This window comes from Jaculus jaculus, chromosome 12, assembly GCF_020740685.1.
Source record: "Jaculus jaculus isolate mJacJac1 chromosome 12, mJacJac1.mat.Y.cur, whole genome shotgun sequence".
NCBI classification, from domain to species: domain Eukaryota; kingdom Metazoa; phylum Chordata; class Mammalia; order Rodentia; family Dipodidae; genus Jaculus; species Jaculus jaculus.
The window spans coordinates 16640311-16661573 of record NC_059113.1 but is presented as its reverse complement, the minus strand read 5'-3'; the positions used below and the strand labels follow the sequence as shown (position 1 = coordinate 16661573).

The following is a 21263-nucleotide window of genomic DNA, read 5'->3' as shown; positions in this document are numbered from 1 at the left end:
AACCACTGTTATGGAAGCATTTGCCCACATCTGTACAGTACTCCCTCACCTTGTGATTCCTGAGACCCTTGAAGCAAACAGCTGGCACAGTAGTGCCCACCTTTAGTCTCAGAACCGGGGAGGCTGAAACAGGAGACTTAGAGGGCAGCCTGGGGCTAATAGCAATACTTCTCAAAAATACACACTTTTAATCCTAGCATTGGGGAGGCAGAGGCAGGAGCATCGCTGTGAATTCAAGGCCAGCCAAGGACTACATGGTTTATTCCAGGTCAGCCTGGGCTAGAGCAAGACCCTACCTCAAAAAAACAAAAAAGGGCTAAAAGAGCTGGTTCGGCGGTTAAGGTGCTTACCAATAAAATGATGAGGAAATTAACTTACTATTTTAAAATAAAATCAGGAAGCTACCTAATACTGCCACTGATGTTATTTAATGGACAAGTTTACACTAAGTGACAGCATTTCAAATGAAGTCCACTTCATTTGAGTTCTTTGTCAGTGGCAATGTCAATGTTGAAGTACGTGGCACATATGTCATGTAAGGGAAAAACGTAAACAAGACCATTAGCACAGGACGTCAGGTTCTGGAATACAACTCCCTTGCCACCATCCTGAAAGCTGCAGCACAGGGCTCTCCTAGTTTTTTCTACTAACCTGCCTTCCTTCATGCCTAAACCTAACATGCACATGCATACTACTCTAAGAAAACAGATGCAGCCAGTGTGGTGGCACATGCCTATAATTCCAACACTCTGGAAGAATAGGTAGGAGGATCGCTGTGAGCCTTTGGCCAACCTGAGACGACAGAGCGAGCTCCAGGTCAGCCTGCCCTAAAGCAAGGTCCTACTTCAAAACAAAACAAAACAAAAAAAAAAACTCTCCTGGCTGGAGTGAAGGCTTAGCAGTTATGCTTGCCTCTAAAGCCTAATGACTCAAGTTCAGTTCCCCAGTACCACATAAAGCCAGATACAAAAAGTGCTGCATGCATCTGGAGTTCATCTGCAGTGGCTAGAGGCCTTGGCACACCCATTCTTTCCCTTTGTTCCTAAAGAAAAAAAGCAACAGTGTAATCCAGCACACGCCTGTAATCCCAGTACTTGGGAAATGGGGTAATTATCAGTTCCTGACAGGGCTCATAAGAACTCTCTCACTTAAAAAGGGGGGAAGTGCTGGGCATCATGGCACACACTTTAATCCTAGCACTCGGCACACACATCTAGAGTTTGAGTGCAATGGCTGGACACACAATTCTCTCTCTCACACATAAAAAAGGGGGTGCCAGCCGGGCGTGGTGGTGCACACCTTTAATCCCAGCACTCAGGAGGCAGAGCTAGGAGGATCACCGTGAGTTCGAGGCCATCCTGGGCCAGAGTGAGACCCTACCTCGCAAAACCAAATAAAAAGGGGGTGCAGGAGAGATGGCGTAGTGGTTAAGGTGCTTGCCTGCAAAGCCAAAGGACACAGTGTCCACATAAATCCAGACGTACAAGGTGGAACGTTAAGCCTGGAGTCCACTGCAGTGGCAAGAGGCCCTAGCCAGCCTATTCATTTTCTCTCCCAGGAAATTAATAAAAGTAAAGCTGTAAGCGGGCGTGGTGGCACACACATTTAATCGCAGCACTTGGGAGGCAGAGGTAGAAGGATTGCCATGACTTCAAGGCCACCCTGAAACTACATGGTGAATTCCAGGTCAGCCTGGGGTACAGACCCTCCCTTTAAACCCAGCCCCCCCCAAAAGACCAAAACTACAGCAAGATGTTAAGAGGTAAAGTGCTGCAAGGTGACGCGTGCATATGGAGTTTGTCTGCAGTGGCTGGAGGCCCTGGCACACCCATTCTCTCTACCTCTTTCTGTCAAATAAATAGAAATAAAATATTTTTTAAAAAAGAGGCAAAGTGCTGGAGTATAAAGCGGGGCAGCACTGACCAGTTGATGACATGCAGCGAACCGGTTTATGGAGCCACGCCGCTTATTTTCTGCAGTGCTCAAGTCTGTGGAGACCGCGACGCTGAGGGTGCTGCGGCGCCTCCACTCCCAGCGCGTGGGAGGCCCGTAGAGGAGGAGCACTGTTGAGTTTGAGGCCACCCTGAGACTACATAGTGGATTCCAGGTCAGCCTGGGCTACAGTAAGCAAGAGCTTACCTAGAAAATAAAAAACCTACAATCCCAGGTAGTAGGAGGCACATAAATAGGCCATCATTTAGGGACAATAAAACAAGCAATACCTGGGGCGCCTCAAGTTCTGCAGGGAGCTAAACTGTGAAAGCAGTGACCTCCATGTCAGCACCCATGTGCTCTAGAGAACAAAGGAAGCAATGAGGAATTAAACCTCACTAGATAGAGAAGCATGACAATTTTTCTCCCTCAAAGCAACCAAAGCCCATAACGAGAAGAACTGAACACTTATCTTTAGTAGGACTACAGATCAGGAAATCAAGCAAGGCACTGCCATTTTTTCATTTTAAACCTGTGAGCAAAGTACTGGGTTCAACGAAACAGAAAAACTCCTGCTCCAATTTTTTTATTGTGAAGAATAAGAAATAATGAAAATGAAAACTTCAAGTTTATCAGTCACGACAAGCACCTAGTAACCTGGTACAACTTCATCTGCATCAGGACAGCCCTATGGTCCTCTCCCTGCCACTGCTAATCAAACCTCCCAATTGCTTAGAGGGAACCACTATAATGGCTGCCACACCAATTGCTTGGTAACTTATCCTTGTAGTTTTACCAGCATCATGTGTCTCTAAATCTACAACGTAAATATTGAAAAAGTTTAAACTTTCCTAGTCCAATCAAAAAACACGTATAAAGCTGGGTTTAATAGTGCACACCTTTAATCCCAGAACTGGAGACGCAGAGGTAGGAGGATTGCTATGAGTTGGAAGCCACCCTGAGACTACATAGAGAATTCCAGGTTAGCCTGAGCTAGAGTGAGACCCTACCTCAAAAAAAGGGGGGAAAGTAGGGGACTGGAGAGATGGCTTAGCAGTTAAGGCATTTGCCTGAGAAGCTTAAGGACCCAGGTTCAATTCTCCACGTCCTAAGTACGCCAGATAGATGCACTAAGTGGCACATTCACCTAGAGTTCATTTGCAATGGCTAGAAGCCCTGGCAAGTGCACTCTCTATGGGTCTCAAATAAAAAAATATGATAAATTAAATATAAGACAATAATACTACCATCATAAGAGGAGGAAAAGATCCTGAAATCAAAATAAAAGAGACTGATTGAGGTAGGGAGGGGATATGATGGAGAATGGAATTTCAAAGGGGAAAGTGGGTGGGAAAGGGAGGGTATGACCATGGGATACTTTTTATAATCATGGAAAATGTTAATAAGAATTGAGAAAAAAATAAAATACTACTACTACTGTCACCATGAAGACTGAAATGAGCCAGATGTGGTGGTGCATGCCTTTAATCCCAGCACTTGGGAGGCTGAGTTCCAGAGTGAATTCCAGGTCAGCCTAGGCTAGACCTAGCCTCGAGGAAAGAAAGGGAAAATATTGAAATGAAAAATGACAAGAGACTATTTCAAAGTGTCTCTACTCCCAAATAAGCTTTTCCAAAAGTAAAATACACTGCATGTGCGCCTGCTGAGCCAGGAAAGAACAAGGACTGCACGGGTTGCTACGTGTTCTTGAGGCCTAGAGGACCAAGACATAAGCATCCATAGTTGAATGTTTTGTAAGATGAGCCCTGTTACTTATGTAATAAAACCCTGAAATTGGATGTGGTGGTATATGTCCTTAATCCCAGCACTTGGGAGGCAGACGTAGGAGGACTGCTGTGAGTTCAAGGCCACTCCGAGAGACTACATAGTGAATTCCAGATCAGCCTGGACTACAGCAAGACCCTTCCTCGGCAAACCAAAACAAAAATAAATAAATAAACCTGATCCTTGAGTAAATTCGACCAGTAAAGATTTAGTTTTCGGTTTACTTTTTTTTAAATTCTCGTTTATTTATCTGAGAGGAGAGAAAGAGAATGGGCACACCAGGGACTTTAGACACTCACTGCAAAAGAACGCCAAACACATGTGCCAGCTTGTGCATCTGGCTTATGCTGGTCCTGGGAAATGAACCTGAGTCCTTTGGCCATGCAGGCAAGCGCCTTAACCGCAAAGCTGTCTCTCCAGCCTGAAGATTGGGAGGCAGAGGTAGGAGGATCGCCATAAGGCCACAACGAGACTCCATAGTGAATTCCAGGTCAGCCTGAGCTAGCTAGAGTGAGACCCTACCTTGAAAAACGGAAGGAAGGAGGAAGGAAGGAGGGTTAGGAAGGAAGGAAGGACAGACAGCAGCAATTACTTTTGCAGCCCAGTCTTTCCCTAAGCACACAGGAGCCCAGAGAACTCATGTAGAGTAACCCTAGCTGGCGGTCAGGCCGGGACACCTGACTCCTCTGTACTACACAGCTGCAGACCAGCAGTGGCTGGAAAGGCTCCCAGGTAGGAGAGGCAGTGTGCCAGCAGTACACCTCCACCATCCTTTCACCTCTTTTTCCCCTTTCAAAATCTAGTAACACGGGACTGGGGAAATGGCTTGGCGGTTACAGCATTTGCCTGGGAAGCCTAAGGACATGGGTTTGATTCCCCAGGAGCCACATGAGCCAGACGTACAAGGGGGCACGTGTCTGGAGTTTGTATGCAGTGGCTTGAGGGCCTGGTGTGCCCAATCTCTCTTTCTCTCTGCCTCTCATAAATAAATAAATGTATTTTTTTATCTAGTAACAAACTGGGCATGATGATGCACACCTTTAATCCTAGTACTTGGGAGGCAGAGGTCTAGAAAGATCACCATGAGTTTGAGAGCACCCTGAGACTACAGAGTGAATTCCACATCAGCCCAGGCTACTATGAGACCCTAACTTGAAAAACCAAAAATAATTATCATCATCTAGTAACATCTAGTAACAGTAACACAGCCAATGCCTCCCATGTGCTCTAAGCAAAGCACTTTATAGGTAAAATGCTTGCATAGAAAACAAGATTACCTAGTCTAGCCACTAAGTACACAGCAATGAAACAGAATGCTACAAAGGGAGATTCTCAAATTACTCTCACAAGAAGTAATTGAGTAGATATGGATGAAGATGATTCTGGCAAGAGAACTGCAGGACAACGTCACACATAACAGAACGGCATCAGCCCACTAGGGAAGTGAGCCAGAGGCAGAGCTCAAGCCTAGTATGCACAAGGCCCCCAAGTTGGATTTCCACAACCCCAGAACAAAACATAAGCATAGGGCTGGAGAGATGGCTTAGCGTTTAAGGCATTTGCCCGAAAAGCCAAAGAACCCAGGTTTGATTCCCCAGGACCCACATTAGCCAGATGCACGTGGTGGCACGTGCATCTAGAGTTCATTTGTAGTGGCTGGAGGCCCTGGTGTGCCCATTCTGTCCCCCATCCCCCGGTCAAATAAATAATTAAAATAAAATGAACACAGGCATAGCAAATCCAAGTCCAGATGTACAGCATACAGGCCATGCTTGGGAAACAGTGTCCGTTTTAGCTACAGCATTAGCTGCTACAGGAACAAACTCAAGGACACCCAGTACTGAAGCAGTGTGGAGCTTTCTAAACTGAACTGTTCAAATGCAGTATCTGATCCAGCAGACATAGTAATGCAAAAATTTCTGAGAAAAATGTCAGAGCTGGACTACATTAAAAAGAAGGGAGCCAGGCCTTTAATCCCACCACTCGGGAGGCAGAGGTAGGAGGATCACTGTGAGTCTGAGGCCACCCTGAGACTAGAGTGAATTCCAGGTCACCTTGAACTACAGCGAGACCCTACCTCAAAAAAACAAAAAAGGGCTGGAGAGATGGCTTAGCAGGGAAGGTGCATGCCTGCGAAGTCTAAGGACCCTGGTTCCATTCTCCAGGTCCCACATAAGCCAGGTGCCACTTGTTTGCAGTGGCTAGAGGGCCTGGAGCGTTCATTCTCACTCACTCTCTCCCCCTCTCTGTCTCTAATATATAAATAACTAAAAACTTAAAATAATTTTTTTTTAAAAAAGCCAAGCATGATGGTGCACACCTTTTATCCCAGCACTCCGGAGGCAGAGATCACCTTCAGTTCGAGGCCACCCTGAGACTATATAGTGAATTCTAGGTCAGCCTGAGCTAGTGTGAGACCCTACTTTTTAATCCCAGCACTCAGGAGGCAGAGATAGGAAGATTGCTGTGAGTTTGAGGCCACCCTGAGAATACAGAGTGAATTCCAGGTCAGCCTGAGGTAGAGTGAAACCCTACCTCGAAAAACCAAAAAAAAAAGGGGGGGGGGAGCCTGGGGAGATGGCTCAGCGGTTAGGACACTTACTTGCCTGCAAAAGCAAAGGACCCAGAACCAATTCCCCAGGACCTACACAAAAGCCACATGTACAAGGTGGCGCAAGTGTCTGAAGTTCCTCTGCAGTGGCTAGAGGCCCTGACATGCCCATATTCTTTCTTTCGAATAAATAAAATATTTTTAATAAAAAATAAGCTGGGCGTGGTGACACACACCTTTAATCCCAGCACTGGGGAGGCAGAGGTAGGAGGTCGCCTTGAGTTCAAGGCCACCCTGAGACTATATAGTAAATTCCAGGTCAGCCTGGGCTAGAGTGAGAACTTACCTCAAAAAACCAACATAGTAATAATAAATAAACAAACAAATTGGGGGCTTTTTCTGCAAAGCCAAAGGATCCTGGTTTGACTCTCCAGGACCCACTTAAGTCAGATGCACAAGAGGGCACATGCATCTGGAGTTCCTCTGCAGTGGGTGGAGGCCCTGTTGTGCCCATTCTCTCCCTCCTTCCCTTTGTGAAATAAACTACGTTTTAAAAAATAAATTAGCAGATAAGATGTTTGCCTGCAGAGCTTAAAGAACCTGGTTAGATTCCCCAGAACCCACGTAAGCCAGATGCACAATGGGGCACAGGCATCTGGAGGTCCTTTGCAGTGGTTAAAGGTAGCGGTGCGCCCATTGTCTCTATCTGCCTCTCTCTTTATCTCTCAAATAAATGGATAAATAAAACATTTAAAAAAAAATTTTAGGGGCTGGAAAGATGGCTTAGCGGTTAAGGTGCTTGCCTGCAAAGCCAGAGGACCTTGGTTTGATTCCCCAGAACCCATATAAGCCAGATGTACAAGGTGGCACATGTGTATGGAGTTCATTTGCAGTGGCTGGTGGCCCTGGAAAGCCCATTCTCTCCCCCCCCCTCTCCTTCTCCCTGTGTCCTTTTCTCAAATAAGTAAATAAAAATTTAAAAAAAAATTTTTTTAAATCAATAAGTAATTTAGGCCAGGTATGGTGACACAGCCTTTAAATCCCAGCACTTGGGAAGCAGAGGTAAGGGGATCACCATGAGTTCAAAGCCAGCCTGGGGCTAGAGTGCGGGGTGGCATGGACTGCAGTATGACCCTACCTCAATAAAAACCCTGTGTGAGGGCTGGAGAGATGGCTTAGCGGTTAAGCGCTTGCCTGTGAAGCCTAAGGACCCCGGTTCGAGGCTCGGCTCCCCAGGTCCCACGTTAGCCAGATGCACAAGGGGGCACACGCGACTGGAGTTCGTTTGCAGAGGCTGGAAGCCCTGGCGCGCCCATTCTCTCTCTCCCTCCATCTGTCTTTCTCTCCGTGTCTGTCGCTCTCAAGTAAATAAATAAAAATTAAAAACAAAACAAAACAAAAAAAAAAAACCTGCGTGATCCTCAAGGGTAGTTTATGTTCCAGGTGCCACATACCCTCAGTGCTCAGCATTTAGGAGACCTCTGATAAAAAGGATGAACACAACTAACCAACTATTTTCTGAGAGCAAAGCACTTTCCTAACTCAGTGGTGTTACACAACACAACTGAAGATCTAGTACTGAGTGCCGACTATTCAACAGGTAATGCAGTTACAAAATTAGTGATACGGGGACTCCTCCCTTCAACTTGGGATTCCTTTCTCTAAACAAACCGACTACCACAGGCTTCATCAGAAAACCAACACACTACTTGTGTGTCAGCTGGGTGTCTACAGGACTAGAGCTCTCATCAGACCTGCAAGGAAGAGGGTGAAAGCAAGCAGATGGCTAGCTCAACACAAGCCAGCATCCTCTCACGGCCAGAAAGGCCTGAGTGCCGCTCCCAATGCCAGCAGTGGGAAGGTTTGTAAATTTTCACTAGACAACTTTCTGAAAACTCTCGAGTATGTTTTGACTACCATTATTCACAACAAACAATGACATTAGAATACAAACGTTCAACGTTACCTAATGTAATAATGCAACTACTTTGTTAGATACAATGCCTCTACACCAGAAGACTGTGGCAAACAAATGTAAATCCCTGACACTTCAAAGCTTTATAAAGCTCGAAATACATTACTGAGATCCTGTCTCCCCCCCCCCAAAAAAAAGCTCCCAGAAAGTTAAATATCGGGAGGGTTATTAACCACATGCACATCCCGGCAGGAAGGGAAGTGAGCGCGTTGAGCCAGCACGTCTTCAGTGGACACACTAGACCAAACCAGAGCCAAAGGAAGCACGTTCAAGAAAACCTTCACCTAAAAAAAAGTCTTCACCTAAAAAAATCAAAACCGAGGTCACGGAGGTTCCTGGGCTGGGTCCTGCTGGCACCTACTTCTACTCATGATCCAAAGACAGCACACCAACGTGAATACCCACGCTCATGCCCGAGGAACATAAAATGGAGAAGCCTTGTTAGCGCGTGAACCTAAGCATTTAGTCATCACTTCTGCTCCTTTCAAAGTCAGGGGAACATGAAGTATAAATAAGAGACTTGAGACTTTCCCTAAGGGGGCTCTGAAAACTGCTCTTCCGTCTCTTTAGCAATCAACACAAACATTTTTAACCAGTCCAGTTTAGGATCAAGGAAATCCTCCGGTGAGATCAAGAAATTCCACATTCACATTTGCCATTATTAAACTCTTTCTTACCTTCTGCTACATCATCGTCTACTGCTCCTTTCACCTGAGAAAAACACCACTGAATATCGTTCCCTCCTCCAGCTCCTGGAAAAAAAGAAAACACAGCAATTAATACCGAGTTCTGTTCACGTTCACTCTGTAAACAGAGATGGCATCCACAACTGGCTAGCACTGCCCACACATTCAACCACCACTGAGCCCATGAACTTGGAAAAAGGGTGGTAGGCTCCAATAGCGGAATCTTAAAAATAAGGTTCCAAAGGGGAAGGGAAAAAAAAAAGATTCCACATATAAAATCGTTACAGCGTTTTCCTTCAAGTGTACCAAAAGCCTGTAGGGGAGTTAATAAGGCTAAACTACCATGAAACAGAGTAGAGAGAAAACTTCGGGAACATTACTGCCCTGATGAAAAGAAATGATTCACATGCACCCTATTGCCAAAGCGCACACACAGCAAACACAACACTCATTTCTTTACATTCATTATGAGCAAAGCAAGCTCCAGAAAGACAGGAAAAGAAGCCATGGGGAATGCTGCTCGGAGACAGCCGGTCATGGGAAGTGTGCTCTGCCTCCCTTCACCTTACCCCTGAGAATTCAAAAGGAACTCAGCTCTGCTAATCTGTGATCTCTTGCAAAACGATTTCAATCTCATCATATTCATCAAGGTCAAGCAGCAAGTCAATCCAGCATAACTTTTTTAAAAAGGGTCCATTATCTACATAAATATTGAAGAAACACAGAAAACTGGTTTAATTCCAGACTCTCTCACCGCCCAGCACTGAGGAAATGGTGGGGGGGATGGGGGAGAGTCCTAGGGTTCTAAAGAAACCGAGTGTCAGTCTAGAATTATTTCCGCTAGTTAAAGACATCTGCAAGACCAAAGTAATTTCCTCCTCCTCCTCCATCCCATTCCTTGTCAAGTATTCCCAACCTGGTTTTCTCTGCACATTATTTTTTCCCCCCTGAAAGCTTTTACGAAATCTCTCTCCCTTTGGCTATTTATATCACTGAACTCCACAACTATTTTAACTAACTCTATGAAACCCTTTTGGGAAAAGGACATCTGCACCAAAGCTAACGTGCAAAATGCAAAGTTTAAAAATCATGTTTGTTTTGTTGTTGTTTTTTCCCCTGCAACTAGCCTTATAGCTTGAAAGGCCTAGCGGTGTTGGTGCTACGGGGGTAAGAAACGGGAAGGGAAATGCAGGCTGGGACCCTCATAATCGGCCATACCCAGAGCGCGTGCGTGTGCGTGGAGAGAGGGCCGTGGGGGTCACACACCCTCATCTCCATTGGATTTTAACTTGGAAAGCGCTCTTCCTTCTCAGTGCAATGTCTATTTTATCCACCCAGAGAGGCTTGCAGCTAGACAGGGGCAACGCGAGAGAATAAAAATAAAAATAAAACAAAACAAAAACATGAAGCTCTCTGCCAAGGAAGGAACCAGGGCAGGGTGGACGAAGCAGCCGCTGGCCTCCACCCCGCCCCACCCACGCCTTGCCCCCCGGCAGCCCACACGCTCCCCACCCCCACGCCACCCAAAGCCGAGGGCCCAGCCCTGCTTCTTCCTCCTCCCCGGTGCCCGTGCCCGTGCCCGTGCCCGCCCGCCGGGCCCCGCGCAGCCTCCCCGCCCCCACGCCGAGGACCAAGTCCCCCCAAAGCCCAGGGGCGCCGGCGGCGGCGGACGCTGCTGCACGCCCGGCCGGCGCCCCGCCGTCGCTAGGGGGTGATGGAGGGAGGAAGGGAAGGGAAGGAGAAGAGGGAACGAGGATCGTTTCTCCTTTTACCTGCCATGTTGCTCTGCAAATGATGACCCCGCCGGGTGCGTCAGGGTCTCGGCTCCCCGGGCTCACCCCCCTCACCTGGGGATGGGGGGGTAGCGAGGGCGGATGGCGGCGGATGGCACCTGTGGGGGGAGGGGACGGGGGGGGCCTCGAGAAAAGAAGAGCAGGCCAGACCAAGCCAGCCGGGAATGCTGGGTTTCGCTCGGAGGCTTCCCGGCTCGTGCTCCTCCTCACCCCCTCCCCCGGGCGGCGGCGGCGGCGGCGGCGGCGGCTACGACAGCGACGACGGCGGCGGCGGCAGCGGCAGCGGCTTGGAACAGGCGACTCCACTTTCAAAATGGCGCCGGCTGGCCTGGCCAGTGACGTCACTCGGGGGGCGGGGCGGAGGGCGGAGGAGGCGGGGCCTGGAGCTGCCGCGCGGGTTCCTAGCCACGCCCCCTTCCTGCCGCGTTCTGGCCACGCCCCTCCCGCGGCGTTCCACGCAGGCGGCGGTGGGCTCGCGCGCTGCTCGGGCCCGGGCCTCTCCTCGGGCCGCTTGTGCGGCTGTGCCTGCTGGCGCTGGCCGTTCCCGTCTGCGACCCGGCCTCTCTGCGCTTCGCACTGTCCCCCAGGCGTTGCTCCGGTGCTGGAACTCTGAACTCCCTCGCGGGGTTGTTTGGAACCCTAGTTCTTGGGAGACCTGACTGCCCCTGTTGATGCTCCAGTGACCCTGGGGGTGTGATGGGTGGAGGACGTAAGCCCTGAGGCCTCTGACCTAAGGGGACAGCAGTGCAGACTTGGTTGCTGGCCAAGGTGAAAGTTTACGGCGTTTAAAAGGACATAACTGGGCACGGTCCATCTGGGTGAATTACATTCCCTTCACTGGACTCTGAGGAGCTAAAGAGAGTTCTTGGCTACCTAAGGCTGGCCCAGCTCACAGAAAGGTCAGTTTCTTGTTAGCAGGACATGAGCCAAGTGGCCCAGGCCTATCCAGTTAAAAGTGGTCCAATCAAGCTGGGCGTGGGGCACAAGCTTTTAAATCCCAGCACTCCGGAGGCAGGGGTAGGACCACTGAGTTTGAGGCCAATCTGGAACTATAGACTGAGCTGCGGGTCACACTAGGCTACCTCGGAAAAAAAAAAAAAAAAAAACAGAAAGGTGCTGGGCTGTTATCCAACGCAGCGATGCGCTCCACTAACCCCGACAATTGGGAGGTAGAGACAGGAGGCTTACTTAGTTTAAGGCCAACCTGGGCTACAAAGTAAGTACCTTGTTTCAGAAACCCAAAACAAGGGCTGGAGAGATGGTTTAGCTGTTAAGGCGCTACGTTGCGAAACCTAAGGACTTATGATCTACTGTCCAGGTCCCACATAAGACAGACGCATAAAGTGATGCAACACACAAGATCGCACATGCTCACAAAGTGGTGCACAAGTCTGGAGTTCAGCTCCAGTGGCTGGAGGCCATGGCGCTCCAATTGTCTCTCTTGCTCTTGCTCATATATATAAATAAAAATAAGAAGAAGAAGAAAGGCCAGTCTGTTGGGCTTGCCTCAAAAAAAAAAAAAAAAAAGCCAGGTAGGTGGCACATCTATAATCCCAGCACTGGGGAGGCAGAAGTAGGAGGATCTCTCTGAGTTCCAGGCCATCCTTGGATTTTAGAATGAGTTCCAGGTCATTCTGGGTTAGAACAAGACTCTTATCTTAAAAACCAAGAAAAAAAAAGTAACCTCAAGCTGGGCATGGTGGCACATGCCTTTAGTCCCAGCACTAAGAGAGACAGAGGTAGGAAGATTGCCATGAGTTTCAAGGCCACCCTGAGACTACATAGTGAATTCCAGGTCAGCCCAAGTTTGAATGAGATCCTACCTTGAAAAATAAAAAAATTAAAAATAAAAGTTAAAGGAAAGGTGGAGGGAGGGCTAGTCAAAATCTAAAAGGATATAAATAAGTCATATGGAAACCTACTGTTTTGGACAATAAAACACTCAGAAGCCATTGATGGTTACTAGAATATTTTCAGTGCCAGGGATGGGATACCTCCCAGTGAGTTGGCCAAGGAAGTCTCTGATAATCCCAAAATATTACAGGCCATTGCTGAAACCCTTGGTTTCCCACCAGGAATAGATGGTAAGAACCTATTGCTGAAGACTTTATATACTTGGGCTGCAAGGTCACTGAGAAATCCTGTTGGAACTGAGCAGAAAACCTCCTCCATGTAGACCAGGTGATGGAAAGCTGGGAAAAGCCTTTCTGCATGCAGTTCAATGGAGAGAGAGAAATCACCAGTGAAATTACTCAACAGTGGATACTGCAAGCCTTAAATTTGGCCAGCCAGGCCAAATGAGCCAACAGGTGCAATAGTGGCATGTCTGTTATGGGGGAAACCAACCACTCTCTAACTGGACTGGAGGCCTGCTCCATGGGAGGGAATACATCCCTGATACTGAAAACCTACAATGGGTAGTCACAAGTCCTAGGGGTGTAACGTCTGCTGGTGTCTGGCTAAATGTATATACTATGTTCACCAAACTGCCCAGTAAGCACTTCTCTTAATGTTCATACCCATATATTAATGCTACTCTCACTTTTGATTAGAGAACCTTCTCTTTTCAGATGGCAGTGACCTTGGGATGACTCAGAAGGCACCACTGTGCCAAGAAGAAGTGACAGAAGAGTGCTCAGCACTGAAATATCTCTATCACCTACCAAGGCACAGGGTGCATTGTAGAAGAGGTGGCAGAAAGAATGTAAGAGCCAAAGGAAGGGTAGGACTCCTTACAACATGCTCCTCCAGACACAAAATGGCCTAGATACCCATGACCTCACAGTGCCTGACACTACCTACACAAGGCCATCATAATAGGAGGAAAAGATCATGACATCAAAATAAAAGAGAGACTGGCCAGGCGTGGTGGCACATGCCTTTAATCCCAGCACTAGGGAAGCAGAGGTAGGAGGATTGCCATGAGTTTGAGGCCACCCTGAGACAACATAGCGAATTCTAAGTCAGTCTGAGCTAGAATGAGACCCTACTTGTGGGGGGGGGGCAGGGAGAAACTGATTGCAAGGGGGAGGGGATATGATGGAGAGTGGAGTTTCAAAGGGGAAAGTGGGGGAGGGAAGGAATTACCACAGGATATGCTTTAAAATTATGGTAGTTGTCAATAAAAAACAAATAAATGTGGGGGGAGCTGGAGAGATGGCTTGGCAATTAAATGCTTGCCTGTGAAGCTTAAGGACCCTGCTTTGAGGCTCAATTCTCCAGGATCCATGTCAGCCAGATGCACAAGGTGGTACATGCATCTGGAGTTCATTTGTAATGGCTGCAGGCCCTGGCACATCCATTCTCTCTCCCTCCCTCTCTCTCTCTCTCTGTCTGTCTGCCTCTTTGTTTGTCTGTCACTCTCAAATAAAAATAAATAAGTAAATGGAGGGATTGCTTAATGGTTAAGGCATTTGCCTTCAAAGCCAAAGGACCCAGGCTCAATTTCCAGGACCCATGTTAGCCAGATGCACAAGGGGCACACATGTCTGGAGTTCATTTGCAGTGGCGGAAGGCCCTGGCACGCCCATTCTTTCTCTCTCTCTCTTCCTCTGTCAAATAAATAAATAAAAATATTTAAACAAGCTGAGCATGGTGGTGCACGCCTTTAATCACAGCACTGGGGAGGCAGAGATAGGAGGATCGCTGTAAGTTCCAGGCCACCCTGAGAATACAGAGTGAATTCCAGATCAGCCTGGACTAAAGTAAACCCTACCTCAAAAACCCAAAAATAAATAAATAAAATATTTTAAAGAAATAATGTGGAAAAAAAGAAAGAAAGAAATTATCTTCTGACCAGGTATAGTGGCTCACATCTTTAATCCCAGCACTTGGGAGGCAGAGATAGGAGGACTGTCATGAGTTCAAGGCCACCCTGAAACTACGCAGTGAATACCAGGTCAGCATTTGCCTGTAAAGCCTAAGGAGCCAGGTTTGATTCCCACAGGGAGCGCCTGTAGTCCCAACCACCGAAGAAGCTCTGATGGAATGACCTTGAACCTCAGGCCAGCCTAGCAAAACCACATCTCCAAATCAAAAACAAAAAGAAAACAAAACAAAAGAAAAAGCAGAAATGAACGTGGTCTTGAATTTTGGTCAACACACCACAGCTATGGCTTTCTGACCTGAAACAGTTATTCAGAGCTTCACAGAAAATATATATCTCATAGCCACAAACAGGCTGGAAGGTGACTTTTCCTAACTCTTCAGAGTCAACACTGTAACAATAATTCTCACTATGATGTTCAAAATAAGCAAACCACTAAACAATTACCAATGTCCTACACATGAAAAAGTTTAACAAAGCCAGGGCATGGTGGTGCATGCCTTATAGGATGCTTCTACCTCGAAAACAAACAAACAAAAAGTTTAACAAAGAGTTGAGGGTGGTGGCTTACGCCTTTAATTCCAACACTCAGAAGGCAGAGGTAGGAGGATCACAGTGAGTTTGAGGCCACGCTGAGATTACATAGTGAATTCCAGGTCAGCCTCCTCTAGAGTGAGACCCTACCTCAAAAAAAAAAAAAAAAAAAATAACAAAGATGGTAGAGAACCTTCCAGGTGGTGTTTTATGTAGTCAAGTAAAAACAAAGGAAATTGCACTGTCTCAGAAACAGGATACAAAATGCATATACAATATGACCCCAGTATGTACAATAAATGCCAAATACATGAAGTTGGAAAGGACAGGAAGGAAACGCCAAGGGATTCGCAACAATGTCTCCAGGCAGGAACATAATGTGTGATTTTATTTTCTCCTTTATCACTTAGGTTTCTCCAAATGGGGTATATTTAACATAGACTAAGGGGCTTTGGAGATGGCTCAATAATTAAAAAGGACCCACATAAAGCACATGTGTGTGTGTTTGGATCATTGCAAAGGAATACCAGATGCCTAGGCCACATTTTGCATTGGTCTTTATGTGGGTGCTAGGGAATTGAACCAATGCCAGCAGGCTTTGCAAACAACTGCCTTTAAACAACTGCTGCTAAACCATCTCCTCACCTCATCCTTAAGCTTTATACCCTCCTACCTCAGCCTGGTGAGTAGCTGGGCTTAAAGAGCTGTGTCACCAGGCCTAATTAGTACATTTTAACTTGGGCAGGGAGGGATCATGTCTCATGGACCTAAAGCTGGCCTCAAACTTACTACTATTTAGCAGAGGATGACCCTGAACTTTTATTTATTTATTTATTTACTTGTTTGTTTTTGAAGTAGGGTCTCACTCTCTAGCCCAGGCTGACCTGGAATTCACTATGTAGTCTCAGGGTGACCTCGAACTCACAGCGAACTACCTGCCTGATTACTGGGATTAAAGGTATGTGCCACCATGCCTGACCGAAAGGTTATCTCTGAGTTGTGGTAAAGGTCAATGTGAACATGTCAGAGGCTGTTACTTACTGGTTCTAACTACACTTCCAGACCCTTTTTTATTTTATTTATTTTTTGAGGTAGGGTTTCATTCTAACCCAGGCTGACCTGGAATTCACTATATAGTCTCAAGTGGCCTCAAACTCAACAACAATCCTCCTACCTCTGCCTCCCAAGTGCTAGGATTAAGGCATGTGCCACCATGCCCGGCCCAGACCCATTTTGCTCCCATATTCTCTCAAAAGTCTACAATTTTGTTCCAATGTTTGATCACACGCTTTAGGACTTGAAGCTATTGTTTCTGAGCCTTGACCTCCTTTTGAACACTCACTGCATTAGGCTGCTTATGTCTTGCCATTATTCACTCCTATCTAGCTCAGGGCATTCTGTAGCAAGTCATGAGAAATTCCTGTAAGCAAACAGCTCTTCCAAGGCCCCATGGACTCTGCTTCATGGTTATCTTCCCTTTGGATTTATTGGCAGCACCGACAAAACAATCCTTCCACAAACCCTAACAGCTTGTCTCTACATGTTCTTGGCCATGTGGCATTTATCCCAAATACTAAATCCTTTGATATGCTTTTGCCAGGCTGACCTGGAATTCACCATATAGTCTCAGGTGGCCTCAACTCACTCTGATCCTCCTTCCTCTGTCTCCCCAGTGCGAGGGTTAAAGGCGTGTACCACCACACCGGCTAGCTTTTGGCAGACTTATCAATCATATTTGTAGTAGTTGTTGGATTTGATTTGATGGACTCAAGAACCCACAAATCCTGTAATATTAATGACTCAGTACCGTCCCATTGTATCCAAGTGTGGTTCATCTTGCTTTAGTCCTCTTAGGATGATACACAGCTCACAGTGCACTTATCCAACTAAAAAATAACCTTTTAAAGCTGGGCGTGGTGGTGCATGCCTTTAATTCCTGCACTCCGGAGGCAGAGGTAGGAGGATTGCTGTGAGTTCCAGGCCACCCTGAGACTACTCAGTGAATTCCAGGTCAGCCTGGGCTAGAGTAAGACCCTACCTTGAAAAACTAAAAAAATAAATAACCTTTTAATCTTGGCTTATGTTTTTTTCTTCAAAGTAGAGTTTTACTCTAACCTAGGCTCTGTAGTTTCAGGCTGGCATCGAACCCACTGAAATCCTCCTATGTCTCCCAAGTGTTGGGATTAAAGGCATGCACCAATCCAAACCAAAAATGGAAAGCTCCAGATTCAAGGGAAGACTCTGTCTCAGGGAGAAAAGAGAAGAGCAATAGAGGAAGATACCTAGTGTCTTCCTCTAGATGCATGCATTTACACACCCATGTACATACCCCACACATGCACACACACACACACCTCACAAGAAAAAAGAGGGGTGCACCTGATAAATGACACCAGAGGTTGTCTTTTGGCCTCCACACACACATGTACACGTATATGCATGCACACCTACACACACACAGGAACATGCAGACACATGTATGCACACAAAAATAAACTACATTAGCCTGGGCTAGAGTGAGACCCTACCTCAAAAAACCAAATAATAATAATAATAAAATACATTAAAAGGATCTGGAGATATAGGACCATAGTAGAATGTTTGCCTAACGTGTGTGAAGCCCTAGGTTCAATCCCCAGTACTGCAAAAAATAAAACAACCAAGCTATAATTGGTACAGGTGGGCGTGGCAGTACACTTCTTTAGTCCCAGCACTCAGGAGGTTGAGGTAAGAGGATGTCTGTGAATTTAATGGCACCTGGACTACCGAGCCAGTGCCAGGTCAGCTTGGGCTAGAGGGAGACCTTGCCTTGAAGAAACAAAACAAAGAAACAAAAAGTATAATTGGCAGAGTAAAAATTCCATGGTGAAACTAGGCTTTAATTCCAGCACTGGCTGGGTGGGTGGGTGAGGTTTGAGGCCAGCCTGGAGCTATAGAGTTCCAGGTCAGCCTGGGCTAGAGTGAGCCCCTACCTTGTAAAACACCCAAAGAAAAAGCAATTCCTTAGTAACAAGTCATGTAAACTCAGGTATAGACCCATGTATGTCCTGGTATGGCTGTACTGTACTCCTCATCTTTACAAAAAAAAAAAAAGTTATTTGCAAGCACAGAGAGAGAAAGAGAGGGAGATAGAGAGAATAGGCATGCCAGGGCATAAAGCCACTGCAAACCAACTCCAGAGGCATATACCACTTTGTGCATCTAGCTTTACATGGGTACTGGGGAATTGAACTCAGTTCATTAGGCTTTGCAGGAAAGTACCTTAACCAGTAGGCCACCTCTCCAGCCCAAAAAATTTATTTATTTATTTCCAAACAGAGAGAGAGAGAGAGAGAGAGGAGAGAGAGAGGAGAGAGAGAATGAGTATGCTAGTGTCTCTGGCCACTGCAAGGAACTCCAGATGCATGTGCCACTTGTGTATCTGGCTTTACATGGGTCCTGGGAAATCCAACTCAGATGGTTAGGCTTTGCAGACAAGCACCTTAACTGCTGAGCCATCTCTCCAGCCCCTCCTCATCTTTAAAAGACACACACACAAATAAAAAGGTTATAAATGTATCTACGAACATTTGAAAATGGCTTTAAAAGAAAATTGCAAGCTTAATGAATCAAATCCGGTTTACTCCTAATAGACCTGCAGAAAACCTCTCTGCCATGGTATGTCGGTAGCTTGGCAATAAAACATTAAATTTAATAACTTCTTAATTTGGAAGGCAATAAAACTGTAACAAAAGTGAAACTTCGACTTGCTTCCAGCAAAGGAAATGAGATGAGGCAGCGCCCTGGGGATGCTATTTGGAGCGCCACCTCCACGGCCTAACCTCCTCCACCACATCAAAGTTCGAGGCCCCGACCAAGTTGCAAGAGAAAAAAAAATGTGTGGCTTTGTTGGAAGGTCACATGAGGATGCTATTGCGAGTCCCCCTAGCAGTCCCTGGCAGAGTCCTTTCCAGACCCAAGCTTCCCCTGGGGCTCAGGTCCCCACCCGCACACCTTAGCAGCCTGTGTCACAGAGCTTTGTGGCCTAGAGCAAGCTCTGCAGGGGAAGATCTGTTTTGTGTCTGGGGTGGGAGACTAATATTCAGACAACATGGTGAAGAGAGGAACAGTTCCAAGGAAGTTGGAAGACAGTGATGTACAGCAATGTCTTCTGAGGGTGAGTTGTTCCAAATTAAAACACAGGCTCATTAAGATTCGAGAAGTGGGCTGGAGGGATGGCTTAGTGGTTAAGGCATTTGCCTGCAAAGCCAAAGGATCCAGGTTCAATGCTCCCAGGACCTATGCAAGCCAGATGCACAAGGGGGCACATGCATCTGGAGTTTGTTTGCAATGGCTGGAGGCCCTGGCGTGACCATTCTCTCTCTCCCTCTATCTGTCTTTCTGTCTGTGTCTGTCACTCTCAAATAAATAAATTTAAAAAAAATTTTTCTCTTTCTCCCTCTTTCTTTGTCAAATAAATTTTTTTAAAAAAAGATAAAAAATTTAAAAAGACTCAAGAAGTTCTGAAGCTCTTTAAGGCTCAGGAAGGAAACAAGACTGGGAATTTGAACACCTCACAAAGTCTCAGGAAGTTCCTGAAACGTCACAAGGCTTCTCAGCAAGGTTACAGAAACAATAAATAATTGCTGGGAGAGACTCTTAGCATAGCCCAGTGACCTTGTGTTGGGCAATGAGCTCCAGGGACTCACCTTCCATGAGCTGTCACCTATCCTAGGGTGGGCTTTTTGGTGATGCAGCTGCCTTGGAGTTGTCCACACTTAAGGGTGAGTAACCCCTCATTCTGTGAGTAGTCTATTACCCTGAAGTCTATGGGTAACGCCTCACCCTTAAGTCTATGAGTAACCTCTTACTCTTAATAGTATGGGTAACCCCTCACCCTTAAGTCTATGAGTGACCTATTACCTTTAAGTCTATGGGTAACTCCTCACCCTCAGCCAGAGGGTTGGCTCAGTGGTTAAAGTCACTTCCTTGTAAAGTCTGGCGGCTAGGGTTCAATTCCCTAGCACCCACATAAAGCCACCTGCACAATGTGGCACAAGTGTCTGGAGTGCGTTTGTCGTGGCAGGAGATCCTGACACTGTCTTTCTCTCTCTTTGCTTTTCAAATAAATAAAATATTTTAAAGGCATGTAGGTTTAGAAGCTAGGGTGTGCTATGGTCACCTTATTCATAAGCTCCAGTAGTTTTCCCTGCTCCCCTGGTGCAACTCAGCGGTAAGAGCCACAGTCACCAAAGAGAGAGGACACTGAACTCCAAAAACCAGGTTTTACCGAATGCCCCCAGCAGCTGAGACTTCAGGCGAGGACCTCGCTGGACTAGGCTTCTTTTCACATCTGTAAAATGAATGAAAAACTGCTAGGGATAATTCAGTGGTTGCTTCTAACTGGAAAACAACTCTTTTTTTTTTTTTTTTAATTTTATTTATTTATTTGAGAGCGACAGACACAGAGAGAAAGACAGATAGAGGGAGAGAGAGAGGGAATGGGCGCGCCAGGGCTTCCAGCCTCTGCAAACGAACTCCAGACGCGTGCGCCCCCTTGTGCATCTGGCTAACGTGGGACCTGGAGAACCGAGCCTCGAACCGGGGTCCTTAGGCTTCACAGGCAAGCGCTAACCCGCTAAGCCATCTCTCCAGCCCGAAAACAACTCTTTTTCTTTTCTTTTGTGCCTACTCACCCCCACCTACTCAGTCTTCCCCTCCTTGGAGGAAAGGACCATCCCTCCTTAGCTGTTTCTGCTCTGTCTCTCGGCTCGTCTTCACATATTCAGGTTCCATTGAGTCATCTACCATTTCAAAGTCGACTCCTCGCTCTCTTGCCCCACCTCCTCTTTGTCGTCGCCTCTCTCAGTAAAGCACAGTCACGAGGGTGGAAGGGGTTTAATAATCTAAAAGAGCTCTTTTGTTCTCCCGCTTCTCTCTCCCCATCATAACTTCTGAGTTAAATGAAGGCTTTCTGAAGTGGCAGTTGAGCAATGCTCATCTTAGTGACATACTAAGTAGCAGGAGATGAAAGCCAATTATTAGCTTCAAGGTGAATGTGATCTACCTACACAGGAAAAATTTCGAGAGCTCCAGGTTGTGAGGGGCTGGGACGCCCAGGCCAGCTGAATTCTTATCTCTGTGATGGAGAGTGTTGTGGTTTAAAGGTGAAATGAGGGCTACAGGGATGGCTGAGTGGTTA

At 46.6% G+C, this 21263-nt stretch overlaps 1 protein-coding gene across 1 annotated transcript in view; it reads right to left on the bottom strand.

Annotated features, from left to right (window-relative positions):
• Ppp2r2a (protein phosphatase 2 regulatory subunit Balpha) overlaps positions 1-10984 on the bottom strand; it is a 57165-nt gene extending 46181 nt beyond the window's left edge. Inside the window, exons 1-2 of the mRNA XM_004665829.3 lie at positions 10702-10984; positions 8921-8995 (exon numbers count right to left, since the gene is read on the bottom strand). Coding sequence (XP_004665886.1) covers positions 8921-8995; positions 10702-10708 — 82 coding nt within the window. The 5' untranslated portion in view covers positions 10709-10984. The remainder of the gene's footprint in view (positions 1-8920; positions 8996-10701) is intronic.
• Between the last annotated feature and the right edge of the window lie 10279 nt (positions 10985-21263).